Source organism: Rhinopithecus bieti, unplaced genomic scaffold (genome assembly GCF_001698545.2).
Source record: "Rhinopithecus bieti isolate Rb0 unplaced genomic scaffold, ASM169854v2 scaffold_2435, whole genome shotgun sequence".
In the NCBI taxonomy this organism is placed as follows: domain Eukaryota; kingdom Metazoa; phylum Chordata; class Mammalia; order Primates; family Cercopithecidae; genus Rhinopithecus; species Rhinopithecus bieti.
Window position 1 is genome coordinate 1,788,383 of NW_016803909.1, and position 23,177 is coordinate 1,811,559.

Consider the following 23,177-nt stretch of genomic DNA (forward strand, 5'->3'; position numbering starts at 1 on the left):
AAAAAAAAAAAAAAAAAAAAAAAAAAAACCCAAAAACAAAACAAAACAAAAAAAGGCAGCATTTCCAATTAGTGAGTAAAGGATAGATTTTTTTCAGCAAGTAGTGTTTGGACAATTGATTGACCATTTCAAAATGAAATTTAATTTCTATGTACCACACTGCACATGAAAAAATTATCAGCTGGATTAAAAATTGTAATGTAAAAAACTACCAGAAGAAAATATTTATAATCATGGGGTTAGAGAATTTTTTTTAATGCGACATCATTAGATATCAGGATGGAAAAGATAGATAATATAAAATTACAATCTTTAAAAATCACAAACTTCTGAAAGGTATAAGACACAATAGTTGTAAGACAAATGACAAGTTGGAAAAATTGTTTACAGTCTACATAATAGTCAAATGATTAGTATCTACAATACATAATAAGCACCTACAAATCAATTTTTTAAAAAATCTAATCTAAGAGAAATGAATAAAGGACACAAAATAGGCAATTTGCAAAAGAAATGATGCCTAATGATATGAAAGTATGCTCAATCCCTACAACATTCAAAGGAATGCACTTAGGACAGTTCTATTTTTCATTGGTCAGATGGTAAACGGGAGATACATATCAGTGACAGATATACCAAATAATGATTTATAATCTGTTTGAGAGTGTGTGAAGAAATAAGAACTTTCAAATTTTAAGGGTATAAAATCAGTACATACTTTTTGGAAGGTAATTTGTCAACATCTCTCATATTAAACATGCATATCATTTGATCCTGTAAGTCCACAGCTAACAATGTACTTTATTGTACTAATATATTAAAACTATAAAAATATATAAAAGTTATATAAATATATAATATATCAATATATACTATATATTAAAATATATAAATAGATACACGCAAATGTGCAAAGATAGTATGAAAATATTTATTGCACTATTGTTTATAATAGCAAGAATTTGGAAGCAACCTAAAGGTCTACCGTAGAGATTAATAAATTGCAACATATAGATAAAATAAATTACTATGTTGTTAGAGAGAATATACTGCCATGGAAAGATATCCATAATACAAATTTAACTGAAATAAATGATTAGCAGAATAGTATTTATAGTGCAACCTGGCAAGATAAGTAGTGATCTACAGCAGTTAAGAGCATGGGTTTTAGGGTCAAGCAGACCTAGATTTGATTCCCAGCTCCACTACTCACCAGAAATGTGAAACTTACTACCTTCTCTGAGTCTTCTTTATCTGTCCAATTGGAATGGAACCCAACAGAACCTACATAATACAGTTGTAAGAAGAATCCCTACTACATAATAGAAGCTAAATATATACTAGTTATTATTATTCCTGTTACATTTTTGAAAGATTATCATTTTCAACTATTTTCTTATAAAACAACTTCCAAAAGCAAATACAATATTCTTTGAAAATTATACTGGATAGTTTAAAAATTTGTTTTTGTTATACTTCAAATTCTAGGATACATGTGAGGAACGTGCAGGTTTGTTACATAGGTAGACACATGCCATGGTGGTTTGCTGCACCCATCAACCAGTCATCTACATTAGGTATTTCTCCTAATGCTATCCCTCCCCTAGTCCCTCACTTCCAATAGACATGTGCACATATATGTTTATTGGATACAGTTTTTAACTGAATCTAACACATTGAAGATAATTTTAGCCTATATAAAAAAATATTCTATTTATTTGATCATTTAATAGATCAGATAATTAATTGGATGCATTGTTTTTTTTTTTTTTTAAGATAGTCTTGCTGTCGCCCAGGCTATAGTGCAGTGGCGCAATCCTAACTCACTGCAACCTGCACCTCTCCGGCTCAAGCAATCCTCCCACCTAAGCCTCCCAAGTAGCTGGAACTACAGGTGTGAGCCACTGCTCCCAGCCTTGATGCATCAATTTTTGATACAGATCTGTTTTATTTGCATATTCATAAACTAGAGTGTGAATGGGGAATGAATTTGGACATTATATTACAGTAGAGAGCCCCAGTTATAGAAACTTTAAACAATCCTAGTGGCATAAATTAAAAATTGTCCTCTAGTCATTAAATTACTTATTAATATCTTTTTGTGGTAGTTTCCATTATATAAACATTCAGTTTTCAATCACGTTATTAGGAAAACATAACAAAGTAGAAAGTTACCCTTTTAAGTATTTTGCCCCTAGTAAGACTAGGAAAATAAACCATTCAAAATGAGAAAACATGTTAAGTAGAAACATATTAAAATGGCTATATGAAGAATATACATACCCTTCCATTTGGAAAATCATTTGAAAGCTGTCTACCAAGCTTTTATAACTGTTTGGATCAGTTGCACATCTCTGAATCTGAAACCTAGAAGGAAAATCAAACCAAAAACTCTAAGTTAAAGATTTTGCCAAATGGCTTTTCTCATTTTTTAAAGTCTTAGAAACAGCTTTTCAGATTAATCTAGAATATTCTGCTTTGGTATGGATTTTATTCATTTATTAGCATTACATAATCCTTACCTTATTTTCATAGCCTTTAAAATTACATTTCTCTGTAATTTAATGAAATCTATAGAAAAAATGTTTAAAAAAATTTTTTTATTATTATACTTTAAGTTCTAGGGTACATGTGCATAACGTGCAGGTTTGTTACATATGTATACTTGTGCCATGTTGGTGTGCTGCACCCATCAACTTGTCAGCACCCATCAACTCATCATTTACATCAGGTATAACTCCCAATGCAATCCCTCCCCCGCCCTTCCCATAATAGTCCCCGGTGTGTGATGTTCCCTTTCCCGAGTCCAAGTGGATCTCCAAATGTTTCAGTTCCCATCTATGAGTGAGACATGCGGTGTTGGTTTTCTGTTCTGCGATAGTTTGCTGAGAATATGCTTCCAGCTGCATCCATGTCCCTACAAAGGACACAACTCCTCCCTTTTTTATGGCTGCTAGTATTTCATGGTGTATATGTGCCACATTTTCTTAATCCAGTCCTGTCACTGATGGAATTGGGTTGATTCCAAGTCTTTGCTATGTGAATAGTGCCGCAATGAACATACGTGTGCATGTGTCTTTATAGCAGCATGATTTATAATCTTGGGTATATACCCAGTAATGGGATGGCTGGGTCATATTGTCTTTTAGTTCTAGATCCTTGAGGAATCGCCACCCTGCTTTCCCACAATGGGTGAACTAGTTTACGTACACCCAACAGTGTAAAAGTGTTTCCTAGATTTCCCACATCTTCTCCAGCACTGTTTGTTCCCTGACTTTTAATATTGCATTCTAACTGGTTGAGGATGGGTATCTCATTGTGGTTTTTGATTTGCATTTTCTCGATGCCAGTGGATGACGAGGCACTTTTTTCATCCTGTCCTGTTGGCTGTATGCATGTCTTCTTTTGAAAATGTCGGTGCAATCCTTTCCTACTTTTTGATGGGTTGTTTGTTTTTTTCTTGTAAATTTGTTTGAGTTCTTTGTAGGTCTGGATATTAGCCCTTTGTCAGATGAGTAGATTGGCAAGAATTTTCTCCCATTCTGTAGGATTGCCGGTTAATCTGATGTAGTTCTTTTGCTGTGCAAAGCTCTTTAGTTTAATTTAGATCCCATTTGTCAATTTTGCTTTTGCTGCCATTGCTTTTGTGGTTTTAGACATGAAGTCCTTGCCCATGTCTAAGTCCTGAATGGTATTACCTAGTTTCTCTAGGGTTTTTATAGTATTAGGTCTAACATTTAAGTCTCTAATTCCATCATTGGAAATTATTTTCATATGGATTAAGGAAACAGATCAAGTTTCAGCTTTCTACTATGGCTAGCCAAATTTTCCCAGCACCATTTATTTAAATAGGGAATCCTTTCCCATTTTCTTGTTTCTCCAGGTTGTCAAAGATTAGATGGCTGTAGATGTGTGGATTGTTTTCTGAGGACTCTGTTCCATGTCTATACCTGTTTTGGTACTAGTACCATGCTGTTTTGGTTACTGTAGCCTTATAGTATAGTTTGAAGTCAGGTTATATGATGCCTCTAGCTTTGTTCTTTTGACTTAGGATTGTTTTGGCAATGCGGGTTCTTTTTTGGTTCCAAACTTTAAAGCATTTTTTTCCAATTCTGTGAAGAAAGTCATTGGTAGCTTGATTGGGATGGCATTGAATCTATAAATAACCTTGGGCAGTATGGCCATTTTCAGGATATTGATTCTTCCTATCCTTGAGCATGGTATGTTCTTCCATTTGTTTGTGTCCTCTTTTATTTCACTGAGCAGTGGTTTGTAGTTCTCCTTGAAGAGCATTCTCATACACCAGTAACAGACAAACAGAGAGCCAAATCATGAATGAACTTCCATTCACAATTGCTTCAAAGACAATAAAATGCCTAGGAATCCAACTTACAAGGGATGTAAAGGAAAAAATGTATTTTCATCTATTTCTTAGCCAGGCAGATTTGCCCCGAGGCATTTATGTTTTTCCTTTTGTGAAAAGCATACACAAATATTGTAGGTGTTTTAATGTAGAATTCAGAACTCTGAGTATACATATGAAACAATAGTGCTCTTTCCCATCTTAATAAGTGTTCCTTGATGGCAATTTAGCACAAAGGTTAAAAATACAGAGTAGCCTGTCTAATATTCAGAATCTACAAGGAACTAAAACAAATTTACAAGAAAATACCAAACAACCCCATCGAAAAGTAGGCAAAGGATGTGAACAGATAATTCTCAAAAGACACTTATGCAGCCAACAAACATATGAAAAAATGCTCATCATCACTAGGCAATAGAGAAATGCAAATCAAAATCACAGTGAGATACCATTTCACGCTAGTTAGAATGGCAACTATTAAAAAGTCAGGAAACAACAGATGCTGGCAAGGATGTGGAGAAATAGGAACACTTTTACACTGTTGGTGGGAGCGTAAATTAGTTCAATCATTGTGGAAGACAGTGTGGCAATTCCTGAAGGATCTAGAACCAGAAATACCATTTGACCCAGCAATCCCATTACCTGGTATATACCCAAAGGATTAGAAATCCTTCTACTATAAAGACACATGCACATGTATGTTTATTGCAGCACTATTTACAATAGCAAAGACTTGGAACCAACCCAAATACCCATCAATGATAGACTGGATAAAGAAAATGTGGCACATATACATCATGGACGACTATGCAGCAAAAAAAAAGAATAAGTTCATGCCCTTTGAAGGGACATGGATGAAGCTGGAAGCCATCATTCTCAGCAAACTAACACAGGAACAGAAAACCAAATACAGCATGTTCTCACCCATAAGTGGGAGTTGAACAGTGAGAACACATGGACACAGGGAGGAAAACATCACACCCTGGGGCCTGTCGGGGGCCATGGGGCAAGGGGAGAGACAGCATTAGGACAAATACCTAATGAATGTGGGGCTTAAAACCTGTAAGATGGGTTGATAGGTGCGGCCAACCACCATGGTGCATGTATACCTATGCAACAAATCTGCACATTCTGCACAGGTATCCCAGAACTTAATGTTAAAAAAAAAAATTACAGAGTAGCTAATAGGGCCTAACTTTGACCCTGATTGTAAATTTGGAATTCATTCTGGCAGGCAGGAGTCTGCATTTGAAGCAAGAGTTGGGGTTGTATATTGCGATTGTATTACTCTACAGTTTACTATCACTACTCCATGATGGAACAAGATTGATCATTCTGGGTAGTTCAGGCTACCTGGATCTTCACAGAAGCATAGTGCCCTGCATATAATTAGAGCTCAATAAACATGTGCCCCATTTTTGAAAGTTAAATTCTTTTTTCTTCTTTTTGCATATGATCATGCATCTCTGAACTCTTAGCCCTCCAAATGTGGAAGTTTCCAGTACAAGGGTCTTATCTTTTTGTTTTGTATTTGCTCTGGAGTTTGTTTCTAAAGAGGTTTATAACAAGTACTCTCATTTCTCCCATACCTGAGTTCTCTACACTTTGGGTTCTTTAGCCTGCCTATTCCTTGTGCTTTACTTTATTGTTCCTGTTGTAAGTTAGGGGTCTTGTTCCTTCTGTGGGAGAGAATTCCCTCCACAATTTTACCTGCTTTTGAAAAATAACTTTTCAAAAATACTTCTGATGTTATTTAGTTCAAAATGCTTTTCTTAGATTGTTGGCTTGATGATATGAACGCAATGTCTACTTCTAGGAATAATATATTTTATAGTTCTAGGCCTCACAGAATTATGCTACAAACTGACACATATCAGACAGAAGAACGAATGTACTGCTTTGACTGAAGTAGTTGGGCATATGGCCAGAGTGAGTGTGTTATAATACTGAAAAGCAAAGCAAGGCTGGAATTACATTTGGTTTTGTAAAGTGAAAAGTTGCTACATGTGTTTGTGAAGAAGTACTGAAGAGTACTGTGAAGAAGTTTGTGAACAGTACTGTTCAGAGACGTGGGAGTTCAGTCTTCCAGCAGAGTTCTTTGCAATACAAATCTCTATTACTCTATTACAATAGGTACTCTAAATGAGTACCTATTAACCAATTGGATGGATTAGAATGGGAATATGGCAGAGAGAACAATCAGGAAGGAGATACGATAGTCTGGGTGAGAAATAATGGTGATAGAATATAAATAAAGGCAACAGGAATATAATGAAAGGGGCAAGCTTGCTGGGTAGTCCTTTTTCTCCTTAATTTTTTAAAATGGCACATTTAACATATTCTCCTCTTTTTTTTTTTTTGACAGGGTCTTGCTCTGTCCCCAGGGTGGAGTGCAGTGGTGCGATCACAGCTCATTGCGTCTTCGAACTCCTAGGCTCAAGCCCAAGGGATCTTCCCACCTCAGCCTCCTGAGCTGGGACTACAGGCATGCACCATCATGACTAGCTAATTAAAAAAAATTTTTTTTGTAGAGGTGGCGTCTTCCCTTCTTGCCCAAGCTGGTATGGAACTTCTGGGCTCAAGCAATCCTCCCGCCTCGGTCTCCCAAAGTGCTGGGATTGCACGCATGAGCCACTACCCCTAGACAACAAATTACTTTGAAACATACAGAGCAATTTCCAAAATATGACTTTTGTTCAGTTCAAATAAGAATCTTCATTTCTGTATTTGCATATTTGTAGCCTATATTATTGTTGAGTATAAAATCCTTTCTTACATCTAGTGGGAAAAACCAAGACTCTAACTGTTCTTTTAAAAGTTATTCAAAACAGTTTTATATATTATGAAAGTATTAGATAAGCATAGATGCTTTTCATAATATCTGTAATAAGCTTTAATTAAGTTCATTTATCTCAGTAAATTCCTTTCTAGATGCATTTTCCCAAATTATGAATTATTTTCTTAATGTGTGCCATATGATTTAAGATGCTACAGGTTTTTAAAAAACCCAGGGTACTACCTTCAACCTCAAGACGCACAAGAAAGAAATATGAAGAAAAAAATAACGATGTAAGAGGAAATATGCAAAATGTGAAGTAGCATCGGCACCAGGTTGTCCAGGTGTTCACAAGGGGAGCAATTACCGCTTTCTGCAGAGGGTCAGCGAGGGTTTCAGGAAAGAGAAGGATTTGAGCTGACTCCTCATGGGAGTCAGAGAGTAAATCAGGAGGAAGCATTCCAGGTGGGGAGACGACAGGAACAATGGCCAGCAACGGAAAGCTGTCCTTTCTAACGGGGAAGCGAACATTACAGCCACCTACCCTGCGTTTCCTTCGGGAAAATGTCACAGTACTCTGCTTGCTGCATGCACTTGTTTGCTCAGGGTGCTTGGAGACCTGAAGTGGTTTGGTAGAAGGTATATAGGAGCTAAAGTCAAAGCCCAGTATAAAGCACTTGACCTTTTCTGCTGCTCACATCAGCACTTCAGCTACCTCAGGATGGCCATTGCACAACTGCACGGCCCTGGTTCCAGATGAGTCTGTGAACAAGTCAGCAGATGGGCCAGGCAAGCATGTCCTATGTCTAGACATGCAACTTTAGCCTTTTCTTACCTTCTGTGGTTAGAGATCTCAGCTTTGCCTATGATGTCTGCATGCCCAGGTAATTCCCAGGTGGGTTTTCTGACAGCTTATGCAAATGTGAATACAGAGTATGATGATTTCACAAGTCTAGGCACTTCACTCACTAGTTGCAATTTCTTTTTCTCTTTGCAGAACCAAATAGATCATATTTCCTATCTATTATTCATTCAGTTCATAAGAGTTCTTGAACACAACTATTTATTATACACTCTTCTATTTGGGGGCTTATAAAGAAATAAGACAAAGCCTGCCTTGTAGAAGCTTTCAGTAAGGTGAAGAAGATGTGCAAATAGATGATCACCATAAACAAAACCTATTGTTTAGAAATAGCGTTTCAGAGTATCAGATGTTTAGAAATAGTGTTTCAGAGCATCAGATGCTAGCACCACTCTTATTAGGGATGATCGGCTATTTATGGGTGGGAAATAGTACTTAGCAGAGACAATGGAAGGGAAAAGGAGAGGGGAAATAAAGAAAGACTACCTTTGGGCTACATATCTGCAATTAAACTTTACCCACAGATTTTCAAACAGGCAACAAGAAAGGGCAGTCCATGAAATCCTTGAGGAGTGCTTCATTTAGCAACTGACTGTCTGATGAGTGATGCTGAGTTAATTACAACCAGGAGCAGCAACATCAAAACATTACAGGACCACAGTCCATAAACCGTGCTGCATGAGCAATGCAAAAGGATGGGCAGACATGGTAACTACTAATGCCCCAGTAAAGCCTCCCTTCCATTCTTAGCTATGCTAAAGCAGCCAGAGGCCCCATTACACAGGCTAAGGTAAGAACAGTTGTCTCTTCTACTGTGCCTCTCACATACGTCATATCTACACTTTACAGAGAAAGCACTTGCAGTATTTGGTTGCAGTATTTTGTTCCATTACACATGACTTATTCTGATCACAGAGTTATCAGCTCTTCTCAGCAATCTGTTTCAAGTTGATATAATTACAGTGCATTTTGGTCAATCATGTAAAACAGCAATTTCCTTCTTCCTCTGCTCTACATTTCAGCAACTTAAAAGGTTTCTCTCTTGGATTGAAGCTTTACATCAGCATGTTCCAAGCTGTATTTTCTGCTAACAAATTCTCTCTATATTCAGGGAGACAATTTTCCAGTTACGTAATACAACCCCTTGTAAAATTACAAAAGCAAAGCTACACCACTCTTGATTGCATTTAGAAGAAAGGGTTGGACTTCTCCATTGTCCTAATAAAAGCAGCTTAAATACGTATGGAATATCCATCTGAGTAACTTCTTTTGTTAGAATGGAAACTTGCTGCCACACTGACAGAGTGGACAATGATGTAACACTTGGGACATATTTGGTGCCTAACATCCGATCAGAATCACACACAAGAGACAGGAGTGTGGCTCAAACCCTAGGCTACATTGCAAAGGAGCCAGATACCTATCTGTGGCTGTTCTCATAGCCAAAGGACTGCACACACTTAACAAATGGGAGGAAATAGGCCCTGTCATTTACCAGCCACAATACTGAGTGAGTTACTGTGGTAACCACCAGGGTAAGGAAGGGCTTCTCAATGTTCCCAAACAAATGTACGAGCATATTTTTTAAAGACAAAAAATGTTTGCACTCATTGAAGCATTTTTTTCTAAATTAGGTGAGAATCATGACTGCAGCATTTTGCGCTGTCTTCATTGTGTGCTCAGTGATATTCTATTTTAAACTAGTCTGTGACTCAGTCTCAGCATAGATATACCACTTCCGCTTATTTGAGTACTTCTGAAGATATGGCCAAAAGAAAGACATGTCTGTAAGAAATAAAATGGCTTGGCTGGGTGCGGTGGCTCACGCCTGTAATCCCAGCACTCTGGGAGGCTGAGGTGGGCAGGTCATGAGGTCAGGAGATCGAGACCATCCTGGCTAACATGGTGAAACCCCATCTCTACTAAAAAAAAAAAAAAAAAAAAAAAAAAAATTAGCCAGGCGTGATGGCAGGTTCCTGTAGTCCCAGCTACTTGGGAGGCTGAGGCAGAAGAATGATGTGAACCCGGGAGGCGGAGCTTGCAGTGAGCCAAGTTCGCGCCACTGCACTCCAGCCTGGGGGACAGAGCGAGACTCTGACTCAAAAAATAAAATAAAATAAAATAAAATAAAATAAAATGGCTTTGCTGCCTTAAAAGTCTCAAGACAAGGTGTTTGAAAATTCTACAATCTCAAATTTATGCAGTGCCTTTATTTCCAAAGTAATTTTATATCTATCATCTTCTTAACGAATACTGAATATTCTGGTGAGTGGAGGCTTTAGAAATATATTTGTACACTATACAGGATATATGCATATATATGTACATATACTATATATGCATATATAGTATATATACATACATAACTTATATATTATACATTTGGTGCAAAAGTCATTGTGGTTTTGGCCATACTTTCGATGGTGCCTAACACTCAATCTTTTAATGGACAAAACCGCAACTACTTTTGCACCAACCTAATATAACTTATATCGTCCTATCTTTATATGAATATGCAGTAATTGAATTGCAAAGGGTTGGATTGGGGTAAATGATAGGATTTGTCCTGAGGCTACATTTGCATAGCACACACTCTGCTGCTTTTTAGTTAGATCATATGATTATTTGGGGTGCTTTGGGAGAGGGAACTGATGGAGACTGGCAGTGGGAAGCCATTCCAAGTCACCCCTTTGGCACTGCCACCAATCCCTGAGCAAATCAGTGAGACAGGTAAAGAGCATTTCTGGCGTCACCCCTGGATCACTTCTTAGTTCAACAGCATTCCTGTGCTCTCTTCTGCCTTCTCCCATTTAGCTCTGCTTTTGGAAACACATTCACATCCATCATTCATCCTTATTGTGACTTCTACTTTAATGTGCCATCCGTCAAAATGTGTCTTCTCTTATAGGGATTTCAGCAATCAAAAAGGAGATCAGAAGGTTTGTTTTTGTTTAGGATGAAAATGCAGCGGATCCTTACCACCAAAGCCAGCCTTAAGTGCCACTTTTCCCCCTTCACTGGCAATTTATGCCACAATACACTAGGTTACATAAAAATTCCACCTGTATGTCAAAGGAGGTGAAGCACTTTGAGGAACCGAGACACAGACTGGGAGCCACTGGTTGCAATTCTAGTGCTGCCACTGACTCACAGTGTAAACTGGTGAGACTTGTAATTTAATCCCCCTGCCTTTTTCCTCAGCAATAAAATGGGACAATTTGATTTGAGGGAGAGCAGCGCACAAACTTAATATTTGAGTTTGTTATCCATAAGGGAGAATAGACCTTGCCTTTTGTATTCTAAAGGCCCCAAATTCCATCCTTTCTAGAGGTGGGAGACTGCTAGAAAAAGTTGTATACTGATGATAAGTGGTGATGAGCCTAATGAAACTCCCTGCAGAGATTTCTGTGAATGTGCCATGAACAAAGATTATTAGTAATTACCTGAATATTACACATGTTCCTCAATAAACACTTAAGAAGCCCACTAATGAATCAGAGATTAACAGACTAAAGGTTTGCAATTACAGAACACATTAAAAGGATAACTGTAGGAAGATTAAATAAAGATTTTAATTCACTGTAATTAGCCTTTCTTACTGAAATTAGATGTTGCTCCTACAGAGTATGTTTGCTTTCTTATGAGTTGGTTGAACATAGCCAAAGTCAGACCAAACATGCAAAGACATGTCTGAGGTTTTGAAATTTACGTGTACACACCGACCTCACCAACTCTGGGCAAAGACCCGAGAAAGCACATCTTCAGAAGAATTCCCACCATGTACGTTTGTTTTCCATTTTCTGAAAAATTACCATCCGAGAGAAGAAATCTTTCCACAGGAGATAAGCACTGGGGCCTGTGCCTTTCTCATCCCTCCGGAAAGAGCACATCAGATGGTGGAAAGATGACACTGCTGGTTTTGAAGATAGTTTTTTTTGTTTTTTTTTAGCAAGTACTGGGCAGGGATGGGTGGGGGATGGTTTCCTTCTAACATTTCTCTATGTCCATAGCTTTACTCTTCCAAATTGAAGTATCTTGTAATGTGAATGGTAGTTTTTAAAAAAATTTAGCTGTGGCTATTTTGTCTTCACTTCAGATTAAATATAATAATAATCTACACTGTCTGGGTGTGGTGGCTTACACCTGTAATCCCAGCACTTTGGGAGGCCGAGACAGGTAGATTACTTAAAGTCAGGAGTTTGAGACTAGCCTGACCAACATGGTGAAACTCTATCTCTACTACAAATACAAAAATCAGCTGCGCATGGTGGCAGACACCTGTAATTCCAGCTACTCAAGAAGCTGAGGTAGGAGAATCATTTGAACTCAGGACGTGGAGGTTGCAGTGAGCAGAGATCATGCCACTGCACTCCAGCCTGGACAACAGAGCGAGATTCTGTCTCAAAACAAAACAAAACACCAAACCAAACCAAAACAAAAATAATAATAATAACTACATAACATTGCCTTAGCACTGACTGAGATCAACAGGGCCTCTAATCATTTTCGAAGGTGTGGTTTGTAGTTCCAGACATGAATTTTTGTCTCAGTATTTACTGAGCTCCCCATCTGTACAAGGAACAAGGTTAAGGGTTTGGAGGCCCCAAAGATGAATAACACCCAGGTCCTGCCCTCTAGAAGAGAATAAACCAAGGTGGGGGACAGGAGATGTTAGTAATTAACTATAAAACAAGGTAGAATATGCATGTTAAATAGAGATTCTAGGAACTTGGTTCACCTGCAATTTAAGCATTGCCTTTGCTTGTTGCTTTCACATTCTAGGCCTGTCATCAATTAACACTCCAAAATAAAGCTAACAAGTCCACCGGGGTCATGGAGTTTGGCTCTATCCAAGCAGTGATCACTGACTGAAGTTCAAAAGCAGTACTCAGACATATTTGGCTGCTTATCAAATTATTCTAAAAATCTAGGGAAAGATAGATACTTTTCCTGATTGTTGCTTAGTCATTTCTGTAAGACACAGAAACCTATACCCGGTTAAAATTAAGATGTTCTTTGCCTGTTTAAAATCTGTATGTCTTTATTAGGTGTAGGTGGGCAGGGGTATGCATTGGCTTAACATTTATATACTGTAAAGGAGACCAATAAATGTCTCTATGTTATTGTAAAACAGTTTATAATTTGAAAAAATATGTAACCTGGAGTGCTCAGTCAGCCTAGATAATTACTACAGATAAAGTAACAACATCTTGGCAAGGCCACAAAGGCAAAGAAAATCTTCTGTGCTATGTAATTTTGAACATGTTTTTTAACAGAGCCTCAAAAATACTATCTCACTGAAATATCAGATCAACCCTGATAGCCTGAACATACTTTAAGTAATTTCCTGTGATCCTAGACACATCTAATTGCAGTTCCTTTCACAAGCCAAGGAGATTTAAAGTCTGATATTTTGTGACTGTATACTTTACAATTCACAGTCTTACAGTACACTTAAATATCCTATAAATAGTTTGCCATTTTGTCAACCACAGATTTCATTACAATAAACATTTATTTACATATCCTTCATGAGTATGGTGAAATAGATCTAGTTTTGTACATCTTTCACAATTACAAGACATACGGTATTTCTAGTATTTAGAATCTATGAAAATTTGAGATTGCAAAATGAATTGTGATAAGAGTTTATTCTACCATCTGGCACAAGTTCTTCTACTTGTTTATATTACTTATGGGATAATAACTAACACACTGACAATATAATTCTAAAATTTATTTTAATGACAATATGCTAGTTAACAAGTCAGAGGCAAATGATCATTAGAGATTACAACCTAAATCTAATAATGTTAAACCACAAGTAATAAAATAGGCTAATTAACATAGCTGTATAATTAAAATGCTCCAAGCATAAACTAGAAGCATAAACTAGTCTCCATTAAACAAAAGCTTGACTAGCATAACTTTCAATTATTTTGCTTTGTAAAATACATGTCACATCATAAAAGTATGCTTAATATCAGATTATCGTGCAACCACTCTTTGAACATACATATGTATGTATGTATACACATATTTAAACTTCATATTTAATGCGAACAAATGACTTCAAATCTACATGCTCTTACTACATTGTCCCACCTGCACTGACCTAGGCTGGCCATTACAGTGGTTAATTACCATGAAACCAACTCATATTTGGGAAACGGGGGAAGGATGAATCAGACTGGAAATAGAACCCATTATCAAGGTAATGAGAATAGAGAGGATCAAATCAACCTCAGCAATCAACTATTAAAATTACTATAGTCAAGACAAGTATCATAGTTTTACTGCATTTTCCAAGTGATTACCCCCCCAACCCAAAAAAGTTACCTGTGTATCTTCTCTCTCCGATCCTCCCAAGCAACCCCCTTGAGCCCACAAGTTCTTCCTGTATTCACCAATAGCATCTACTGCCTAGTGAATAAGAAGCACCCAACCCAAAAAAGTTACCTGTGCATCTTCTCTCTCCGATCCTCCCAAGCAACCCCCTTGAGTCCACAAGATTTTCCTGTATTCACCAATAGCATCTACTGCCTAGTGAATAAGAAGCACAAAACACCATCCTTACCTGTTGAACCTTAGCTCATTGTTCAGAATGAGACTGAAGTTCTTGGTTTCTAGCTTCCATAACAGATTTCCAGAACAGGGAATTTGAATGTAGTTAAAACTGCCAGAACCTTCTCACTGGCCCTGGGAACTGAGCCACTCTACAGAAACTATGCACTAGAGAACAGGAGCCAGGGGCCCAGTGAGGGAGTCTGTTGGAGAATATGGAGTCTCTGGAGACTTAATATACTATTCCATTTTATTTTAAGTGATTAAGTGTACCTACTGTATAGTTTATTTAGCACTGATAAGGATGCTTTTCAATAATATCAAAGAAAAAAAGACGAAAAGAATGTGGGTTGCTTTACATTCATAAGCATAATTGCTCATACTAGGAAAAAATTGGGGGAATGGAGACAATAAGCTTGGCTAATAAGGAAGAAAATATGCTTATTCCTATTATAGCGGAGGAAAATTTCAAGGGAGGTTTTTATTTTTATATCAAGATTGACCTCACATGTTACCAAGATTTGGATTGGTTGTTACCAGTTTTCAAATGAGGCCACAATTTTCAAAAGCATTTCATGGATGGATTGAACCCCAAACTGACAAACAAATGGTAGTCATACTGCTTACTTTTATATCATTTTCAACGTTGAGAGCATTCTTACATATATAATCTATCCCAGTGTGTCCTCTAGTTTCACAGTTTCCTTATGTTTGTAGGATTAAGATCACTTAGAAAAGAAAAAGTGCCAGTTTGGAGCTAAAAGAGCACTGGGCTAGAGTAAGCAGTGTTCTGCTTCCAGTGGTACTGTACTAAAAATTTCATCTCTAGTTCACTGAGTGACCAGTAAAAGTGCTTCTCTGAAGTCAAGCTTTTTCATTAGTAAAAAGAGAATCACTTAAATATCACCCAGCTGACAATGAAGTTTATCTCTGGAATCCAAAAAAAAGCAGCCCTCAATGAACTGTGCCGGGGAGAGCGAGCCAGGCTTCCAAGAAGCTGTGTCCATTTAATTTGATTCCTCACTGCCAGGGGTATAGACTGTGAATGGAGAGAGATATCCCCTTTGGGGAGAAGAGATGGACATCTTTGTAGGAGGTTTTAGATGCAGGTCTGTTTGGAGAGCAAAAGACATCATGTGATCTCATGTGATCTCTTTTAGCCTTCTCCGCATAGCTAACTGCATTGATACATTCTGGACAACAACAACAACAATAAAAGATCTGTCTATATTCATCTATTCCATGGGGCTTACTTGTTTCTAAGTGTTTAAGTGTGTACTGAATGCCTGAGGAATATCATCAAGGCAAGTATAAACTAATGAGCTCTGTAGCTCTCTTTCTATCTCTTTCATGATCTCTTCCTCTTTCTCTTTCTCTTAACTAAATGCCTTTAATAATAAACATTCCATTATGTCATGAACTCACACTCAAAAGAGACCCAGTGGAAGAGTGTGGTTTCATCATTATCATCAAATTACATGTTAAAAATAATCAAAAATCACTTAGAATACTGGCAGCAGAAGAGATGCATGAATTAATCTGACCTAGTACCAGGCCCAACTTGTCCACAGAATTTGAACAAGAAAACTATGCTTCACCAATTAACAAATGTTTAATAAAAGACAACTAATATGTTTGGCAGTATTATAGGCAGGTGCTTTGCTGGGTTGCAACACTACAAGACAGTCCAAGTCATTTAATTTTGTAAAATGCTGACTTTAGCTAGCAGCTTTTACGCAAATGTAACTTTGCATTTTAAAACATAATTACCTTTGGAAAATAACTCTCTGTTCTACAAATTGAGGTCTAGATAATTGGGTGTCATGGGAAACCTAGGTTTCCTAAAATATTAAAAATGAAACATAATGCATGCTTTTTAAATGGGACCCAAGTTAGAAATCTACATGAATAGTTAAGAGTTAAATCTCCTCCTTTAAATTTCTGCTGGGGTGAATTGTCATATCTAATGAAACTCCCCTCACTCTCATTCAACGAATCCTCCTGAAATTTAAGTGGGCAGATTTGAGTTAAACATTTGGAATTTCAGTCACTCCCAAGTAACACATTATTATTGAGTATAAAAGAGCAAAACGTGTTCTCAAATAGTGGAATTTACAGATAATTCAAGCCAACGAACATTCATTGGGTGCCTACTCTGTACTGGGCACCTAAGTGTTAAACTCTGCTTTACTAAGACACCAACCTTCTCACAGAAGTTTGTATTACAATAAGACAAACACGTAGCTTTCAAACATTAATAATAGGCAAGTCTTCCCAGGTTTGTCTTATTTTTGCTTGCCTCCTTGAATAGTACACAAGGAGCCCAATGCAGCATTTTCGGGGTCAGTGGGGACCTCTTGAATAGGAATTACCCTCCTGTTCTGTTATGCAGTGTTTTCCTCTAGCTTGGCAAGGCTTGGGCAGGCGAGTCCCTATGCTAATTGCCTCACATCGCTTTTCTGGTGGTTTTCCCTGTATAGTTTTGTGCTGTTTTCTCTCTTTTTGCTAGGCAGTGGGGTCTCATTTCTTGCACATCAGTGTATTAGCCTCTAAGCCACTCTCCCTGCTCCAGGCCCCTCCTCCCACTCTTTCTCAGCCACTTTCCTCCTATGTGCTTTAATTCACCACCTAAAATCAGCAGTGGACTAAGGACCAGAGAACCCAGCTTGATTATGGCTCTTCGTGAGGGCCTGAGGGGCCACACCATGAGTGAAGTCCATGAACATTAGTGTCCGGCCTTTGCAACATCAGTGTGGGCTGTTTACAGATCTTTTTTTTGTGTGTTCTGTTTCTCATTTCCACGCCAGAGAGTTGAGGTTCAAAGATAAGTGGCCTCTGGCTAAGTTTGAACATTCCCTGAGAATAGGCTGTCCTGGGGGGAGGAGGAGTCATATGGCCTCCATTTTCCTGTAGTGTTCTCTCCCATAGGCCCAGGTGGTCACTCTCAGGTATAGCCCCTCATGCGCCATCAATGGCCTGTGGCTATGTGCGCCTGTCCCTTCTGGATCCCTCTACCCTAAGGGCTTAATAGTGTCCCATGGCTCCTGGAAGCCAAACAAGATCTAATCACAACTTTGGATGAGGATGGGGATGAGGACGAGGACGATGACACAAAGCACAGCTGATGCCAGCCTGAATGATTCCCTCTTCCTTTTGTTCCCCTGTTTGTTTTGTGGATTGTGTTTCTGTTTGCTTCTTCAAATAAAATGCCCTTCTGTGCTTTTTATGTTTGTTTCTCACTTCTGCATTATGGACTATGTGGTATGTGTCTGTTATTTAGATTTTCATAGATGTATGTTTAGTTTGACAATTTGACAAAAGTATGAAAATGTCTGTTGAAAACCTTTATATTTTCAGAATTCAGACCGAATCACTGTGGTTTTTCTGTTGGTTGTGGTGGTACTGCACTATCCCTTTCGGTGGAAGAAAAGAGAAAGAAAGAAAAAACCACCACAAAGTGTTCTGCTTCCCAGTACAAATGCTTTTGGGCCTACTAAGCCCACTCTTACTCATGTGCATTAGGTCAAATTCTGGCTGAAATCATGGGACAGCTGCAACTTCATGCTTTGAAATCTCAAAAAAATCTTGATATACTCTCTAGGGTAGTTGGCAGATCTTTCCTTTTTTGTGTTTTAATTTTCCTTAATATAGACAAATTTTGAAATAAGGCAAGGGAAGAAATGAGTACCTTCAGTGGCGAAATCAGTATATTCACAACTTTAAATATGTAATGCCAAGATAACTTTCTACAACGAAGATTGGTTCAAATAAATATTTGTCAGTGGTATTACTTGTGTCAGGTTAGGTTTCAGTTAACTATTAAGAGAGTTAAAAGGCTATGAAAATAACGTGGTGTATACAATTTTTGTTAAATTGATAATAAATGTAAAAAAAGCTATGCGGTTTCTGAAGATGTTTTTAAAATTTACCACAGATAAGCAAGTATACAGTTGAAGATACCACACTTTTACACTCTAGTGCAATACAGACAAAACAATTTCGAATCCCAAGTTTAAACTTTCTGGAAAGTTGAAGGCACAAGATGACTTTTTTGTTACATTGCAACACTTTATCCTAAATCAGTGTGGCTTCATGCCTTCATCAAGGGATTTGGTGGCTAGGACTGATATGTCTCAAGGTGACTCACATAAAGCGGGAGGTGGTTTATGACAGAGACCATGTGTGGCAATGTGAGGTCTTCTTCTGGAACTGGGACTGAGGTATGGAAATCCATGAGGAACTATGCAGATGGGATCAACTGTCCACTAAAACCTCCTGCTCCCTTTTTTGTCATATAAAGTTGATTCTAGAAGACATGTACCCAGCTAGATATATCCAGGGATACTCTCAGCTCCCTGTACATCCATGGATAACTCATGTGACTAGCTCCTATCAGTGAAATATAAGCAGAAGTGACATGTACCACTTCCAGACTGAGGCTTTTAAGAAGTAAGTGGCACTTCTTCATTTTCTTTTTTGTTTCACTTGCACGATATACCTTAAGAGACACATGTCACATCAAGACTGTATCACTCACAAGTTGGAAGCAGAGGGTTCCAAAGCACTAGTGGGTACAGAGCCACAGATAAGAGGAGCCTGGATCCCTAAATCACACACTGAGGAAAACCGGCTACCATCCAGGAAAACCTGTTTTGTACTATTGAAGTGGCTCTACTTCTACGGGTCAAATTGCTGAAACAGGTCAAATTGCTGAAACTTAGGGATTTTTTGTTACTGCACTGGGTGTGCCTTAACTGATACAAGAATTGGAATTGTACCCCTTTCTTTGGAATCTACCCCTTTCTTTGTTTTGTTTGTTTGTTTAAGAGAGGGTCTCACTCTGTCCTCCAGGTTGGAATGGGGTAGTGAGATCTCATCTTACTGCAACCTCCACCTCATGGGTTCAAATGATTCTCATGCTTCATCTGCCTGAGTAGCTAGGACTACAGGCACCCACCACACCCGGCTAGTTTTTTTAGTTTAGTAGAGATGGGGTTTCACCATGTTGGCCAGGCTGGTCTTGAACTCCTGAGCTCAAGTGATCCACTCACCTCTCCCTCCCAAGGTGCTGGGATTACAGGTGTGAGCCACCACACCTGGTCACTCTCTAACCCTTTCTACTCTGTTCCTTCCCCTGAGAGGTGATTTGAATTGATTGCCTCAAAAGAGTCCTGTGTTATCCTACTTCCAGCTGAATTTGGTTAATGAAGAACCCTGGCAGGTGACGGGAGGCAGGAGAATGGATTTGGGATATATATTCATCTGGTTCCCTCCCACAAGGCTTCCTCAGGCTTGCTGGCTCTGTCAACAGGAGTTCACTGTTCCTATCAAAGAGACTTCTCAAAGATAAAAAGTTTTCATCTTTGAAGTTTTGGTCACCTTCTCTTTCACACATGCCTTAGAGTGACAGCTCTACCTCCTGGTGCTGGTAGCCCCAGGATCCTGAGTTATTCCTTGTGGCTTTCTTTCACCCTGACCAAATCTTTGCATTTAACTCATGTATAAACTGTCTTCAATTTATCCTACTTTTGGAGTACCATCTGTTTCTCTCACTGCAAAACCATATCACAGTTACAATTCTCTAGGAGGTTATCCTTGGGTCAGCTGTCTAATGTTGGTTCCTTTAACCATGTCCAGGAGATAGAGACATCATGCAAACATGCTACCAAGCCCAACCCCTTTAGCAGAGGCTGAGTGGTGGTGGCTTGCCAAGGAGGGCATTTGCAGACACTTCAAAACAAGTGGTGTACAAATAGTACACCTTCATATTTTCTGGTAAAACTTTCCCTCTTTTCACTCCTCCTCAGCTATATGACTGATGTTGTCCGCTGTTGCATTTTTTTTTTTTTTTTTCTGGTGGATTGCTTCACCACTGAGAGAGCTGACGCTTGCTTTCTACATGACTGTGTATTGTGACCAGTGCATATTTCTAGTACCACACCATGCAGAATCCAAGTTATTACATTTAAAAATGAAAATGTTCATAAAAACAGTAAGAGAGAAACCATAGAAATAACCACAGAATCAGATTTTCACCACATTACTTCTTAGGCAGAAAAAAATTCTTTGTACCAAACTAATTCATTAGCTATGCCATAGAGTATTGCATCCAAAGAACTAATTACAATTTTCTCTTTCACATTTTTTGAAGATCGTTCACATTTGTTTTATTGTCATTAGTTCACAGCAAAAGATGCTACCTAAGCAACCATCTGGATGAGAAATTATTACTCCACACATCCCATCACTGTTATTCAGTGTGACAAGTGCCTCATACGCGGAAGTGGGGAGGGTTCAGTAAATTGTCTAACCTTAGGTGTAACAAAGATGGTGTGAATATCCAGGGACAGAATCCAAACATTTCATTTTAAGGGTTTTTTTTTCTCTAATTATTGTTTCCTACTCCACTACTAAGTCTTTGGTGATAACATATGTATCCTTTTTTCTCTTTTCAGGGAAAGGGGTACTAGAAAGCAATCATATTCCTCTCTCTGGAAAAAGACAAAGTGGGAGAAAACATCTATTTTCACTCTACTTAGTTTTAAGTTTAAGTTGCATGTTTTATGTAAACTGTCATTAAGTTTGAGTAACAAGGTATTTATTTTTCAAAATTAATATATTCCTAAGGCCTACTACTGCTGCCCTTCACCACACATAGAAACCCACATCATCCCCTCCTCAATATTCCATATTATCAATTTCATGGCTTGGGATATAGAAAAGCTTAGATTTACTAGGACTTCATCATGGGATTGAAAGCGGCAGAGGGTTATGTTTTTAAAAGTCACAGGTTGATCAAATGGTTCCAGTTTCCCCTCTCTCTCAGCTCCCCGCCAAACCCAGCACACACACACTTGCATAGCTAAAATCAGGGAAATAAGTGTGCTTAGAAATCAGTCTAAAGCCTGATTTTATTTATCCAGATTTCTAGCAGATCTGTAGACAGCAATTTATATTTGTTTCATCATGTTTTTCCTAAACAATGACTACATACAAAATATCATTAAAATAGCACTAGAGCTTTGAGTAAAATCCATAAAGATTTAAGACTGCACCGTCCAATATGGCAGTCACTAGCCACATGTGGCTATCAAGCAGTTATGTGGCAAGAGCAGCTGAGGAAATGGATTTATTTCATTTTATTTTAAATAATTTATATTTAAATTTAAGTACTAAAGAAGGATAAAGTATTTTCCCACTAAACATAACTTCATTGTTTTGCTAGGACTACATTTTACTTAATCATTGCATCCTGTAAGACATTGTATTGTAGGAAGCAGTACTTTGTGTTTTAAAAACATGGCTATTAGCAAATTCAGTTCTCCTCAGATAAACTTGGTGACTGACTGTACAGTCCCTCATTACTTCAGTTATTAATATAAGTTTAAAATAAAAAAGGCTCCACAGCAAGATAATTTTATTATGCCAGCTTGGAACTGAAAAGATCAAAATGCTTCCTTTGCTGTTTCTTCAAACATTCTTTTGTAAGATGCATCAAACCTTAGAATGAAGATGTCATGCCTATAAATCTAGCAAACTGTTCTAAGAAATTGAAAAATGGAGTCTACTGAATTAAATTTCAAACCAAATTAGGAACATGGAAAAGACTCTTAAATATACAACATTCTCTTCCTTCAAGCTATTTTAGTCACAGCTGAAAAGATCAGTGTAGTCTGTTCCAAGTATAAAATTTTAGAAAGATCAATACATAGATATGCTCAAGTCATTTCCATGCATGTGTCTTTGTTAGTTTGATAAAAGTGAAATAGAATCTTCCAAACATAAGGGACTGTCAGTATAGTCTTAAAGAAAACCAAATCCTTCAGGGGAAAACAGAAATGGCCAGTTTCTCAGGACACTACCAGAGAGAAGCTGGAGCTGTTTATGGAAAAAGAGTGACTTGAAAATCACCACCAGAGTATAGTGGAAATCAAAAAGTATGGTTTTTTAAATTCCAAATCAACCTAATGATTCTATAAAATAATATACGTATCTTCATTATAATGAGTTAAGATTTATAACAATGATTTGAGATCTTCCCATATAAATTATGTGTCTCTTTGTTTTTCCCTAGACAGGACAAGAGACAGAAACTGGAAAGTTTGGGTCACATGGATCATGGCAGCACTGCTATGTCTGGAATTTTCTTATAAATATCCTATTGCTTTGAGGCTCAGGGCCTGACTAAAACAGCAGGGACAATCTCATTTGCACTTTTATAGTTGTAGAGGGATTTTCAAGAGTTAAAACGATTTTCCATGATACTCCATATTAACTTAATGAATCTGAAGTGTGGTTATTACACCTTTTCATGCTTTTCTGCAGGCTGATAATTCAGAAGTAACTAGAAAAACAAACAAGATTATAAACAAATGCCAACAGGAAGACATTCTTGGGTACTCAAATGAATCTACTTTGCAACAAAATTTTATTGCCTGTTTGCAGCTTTATGCCTTTTTAAGATTATTTTTTAAACACTATAAATGACTGTTTCTACCCTTGTGAAAATTATCACTTCAAAGGGACATCTTTTAGCACTCTCTGTAATGACCCAAACAAATCTCAGAAAACAAAGTGGATTCCACCCTTTCTCGTGATTAAGCAATAAAGAA

The 23,177-nt window shown here is 37.8% G+C and overlaps 1 protein-coding gene across 2 annotated transcripts in view; it reads right to left on the reverse strand.

Annotated features, from left to right (window-relative positions):
* Window positions 1–23,177, reverse strand: part of SLC25A21 (solute carrier family 25 member 21) — a 523,908-nt gene that overhangs the window by 146,351 nt on the left and 354,380 nt on the right. For both annotated transcript variants that reach the window (XM_017858964.1, XM_017858970.1), the window contains one exon: window positions 2,284–2,367. In XM_017858964.1, coding sequence (XP_017714453.1) covers window positions 2,284–2,367 — 84 coding nt within the window. The remainder of the gene's footprint in view (window positions 1–2,283; window positions 2,368–23,177) is intronic.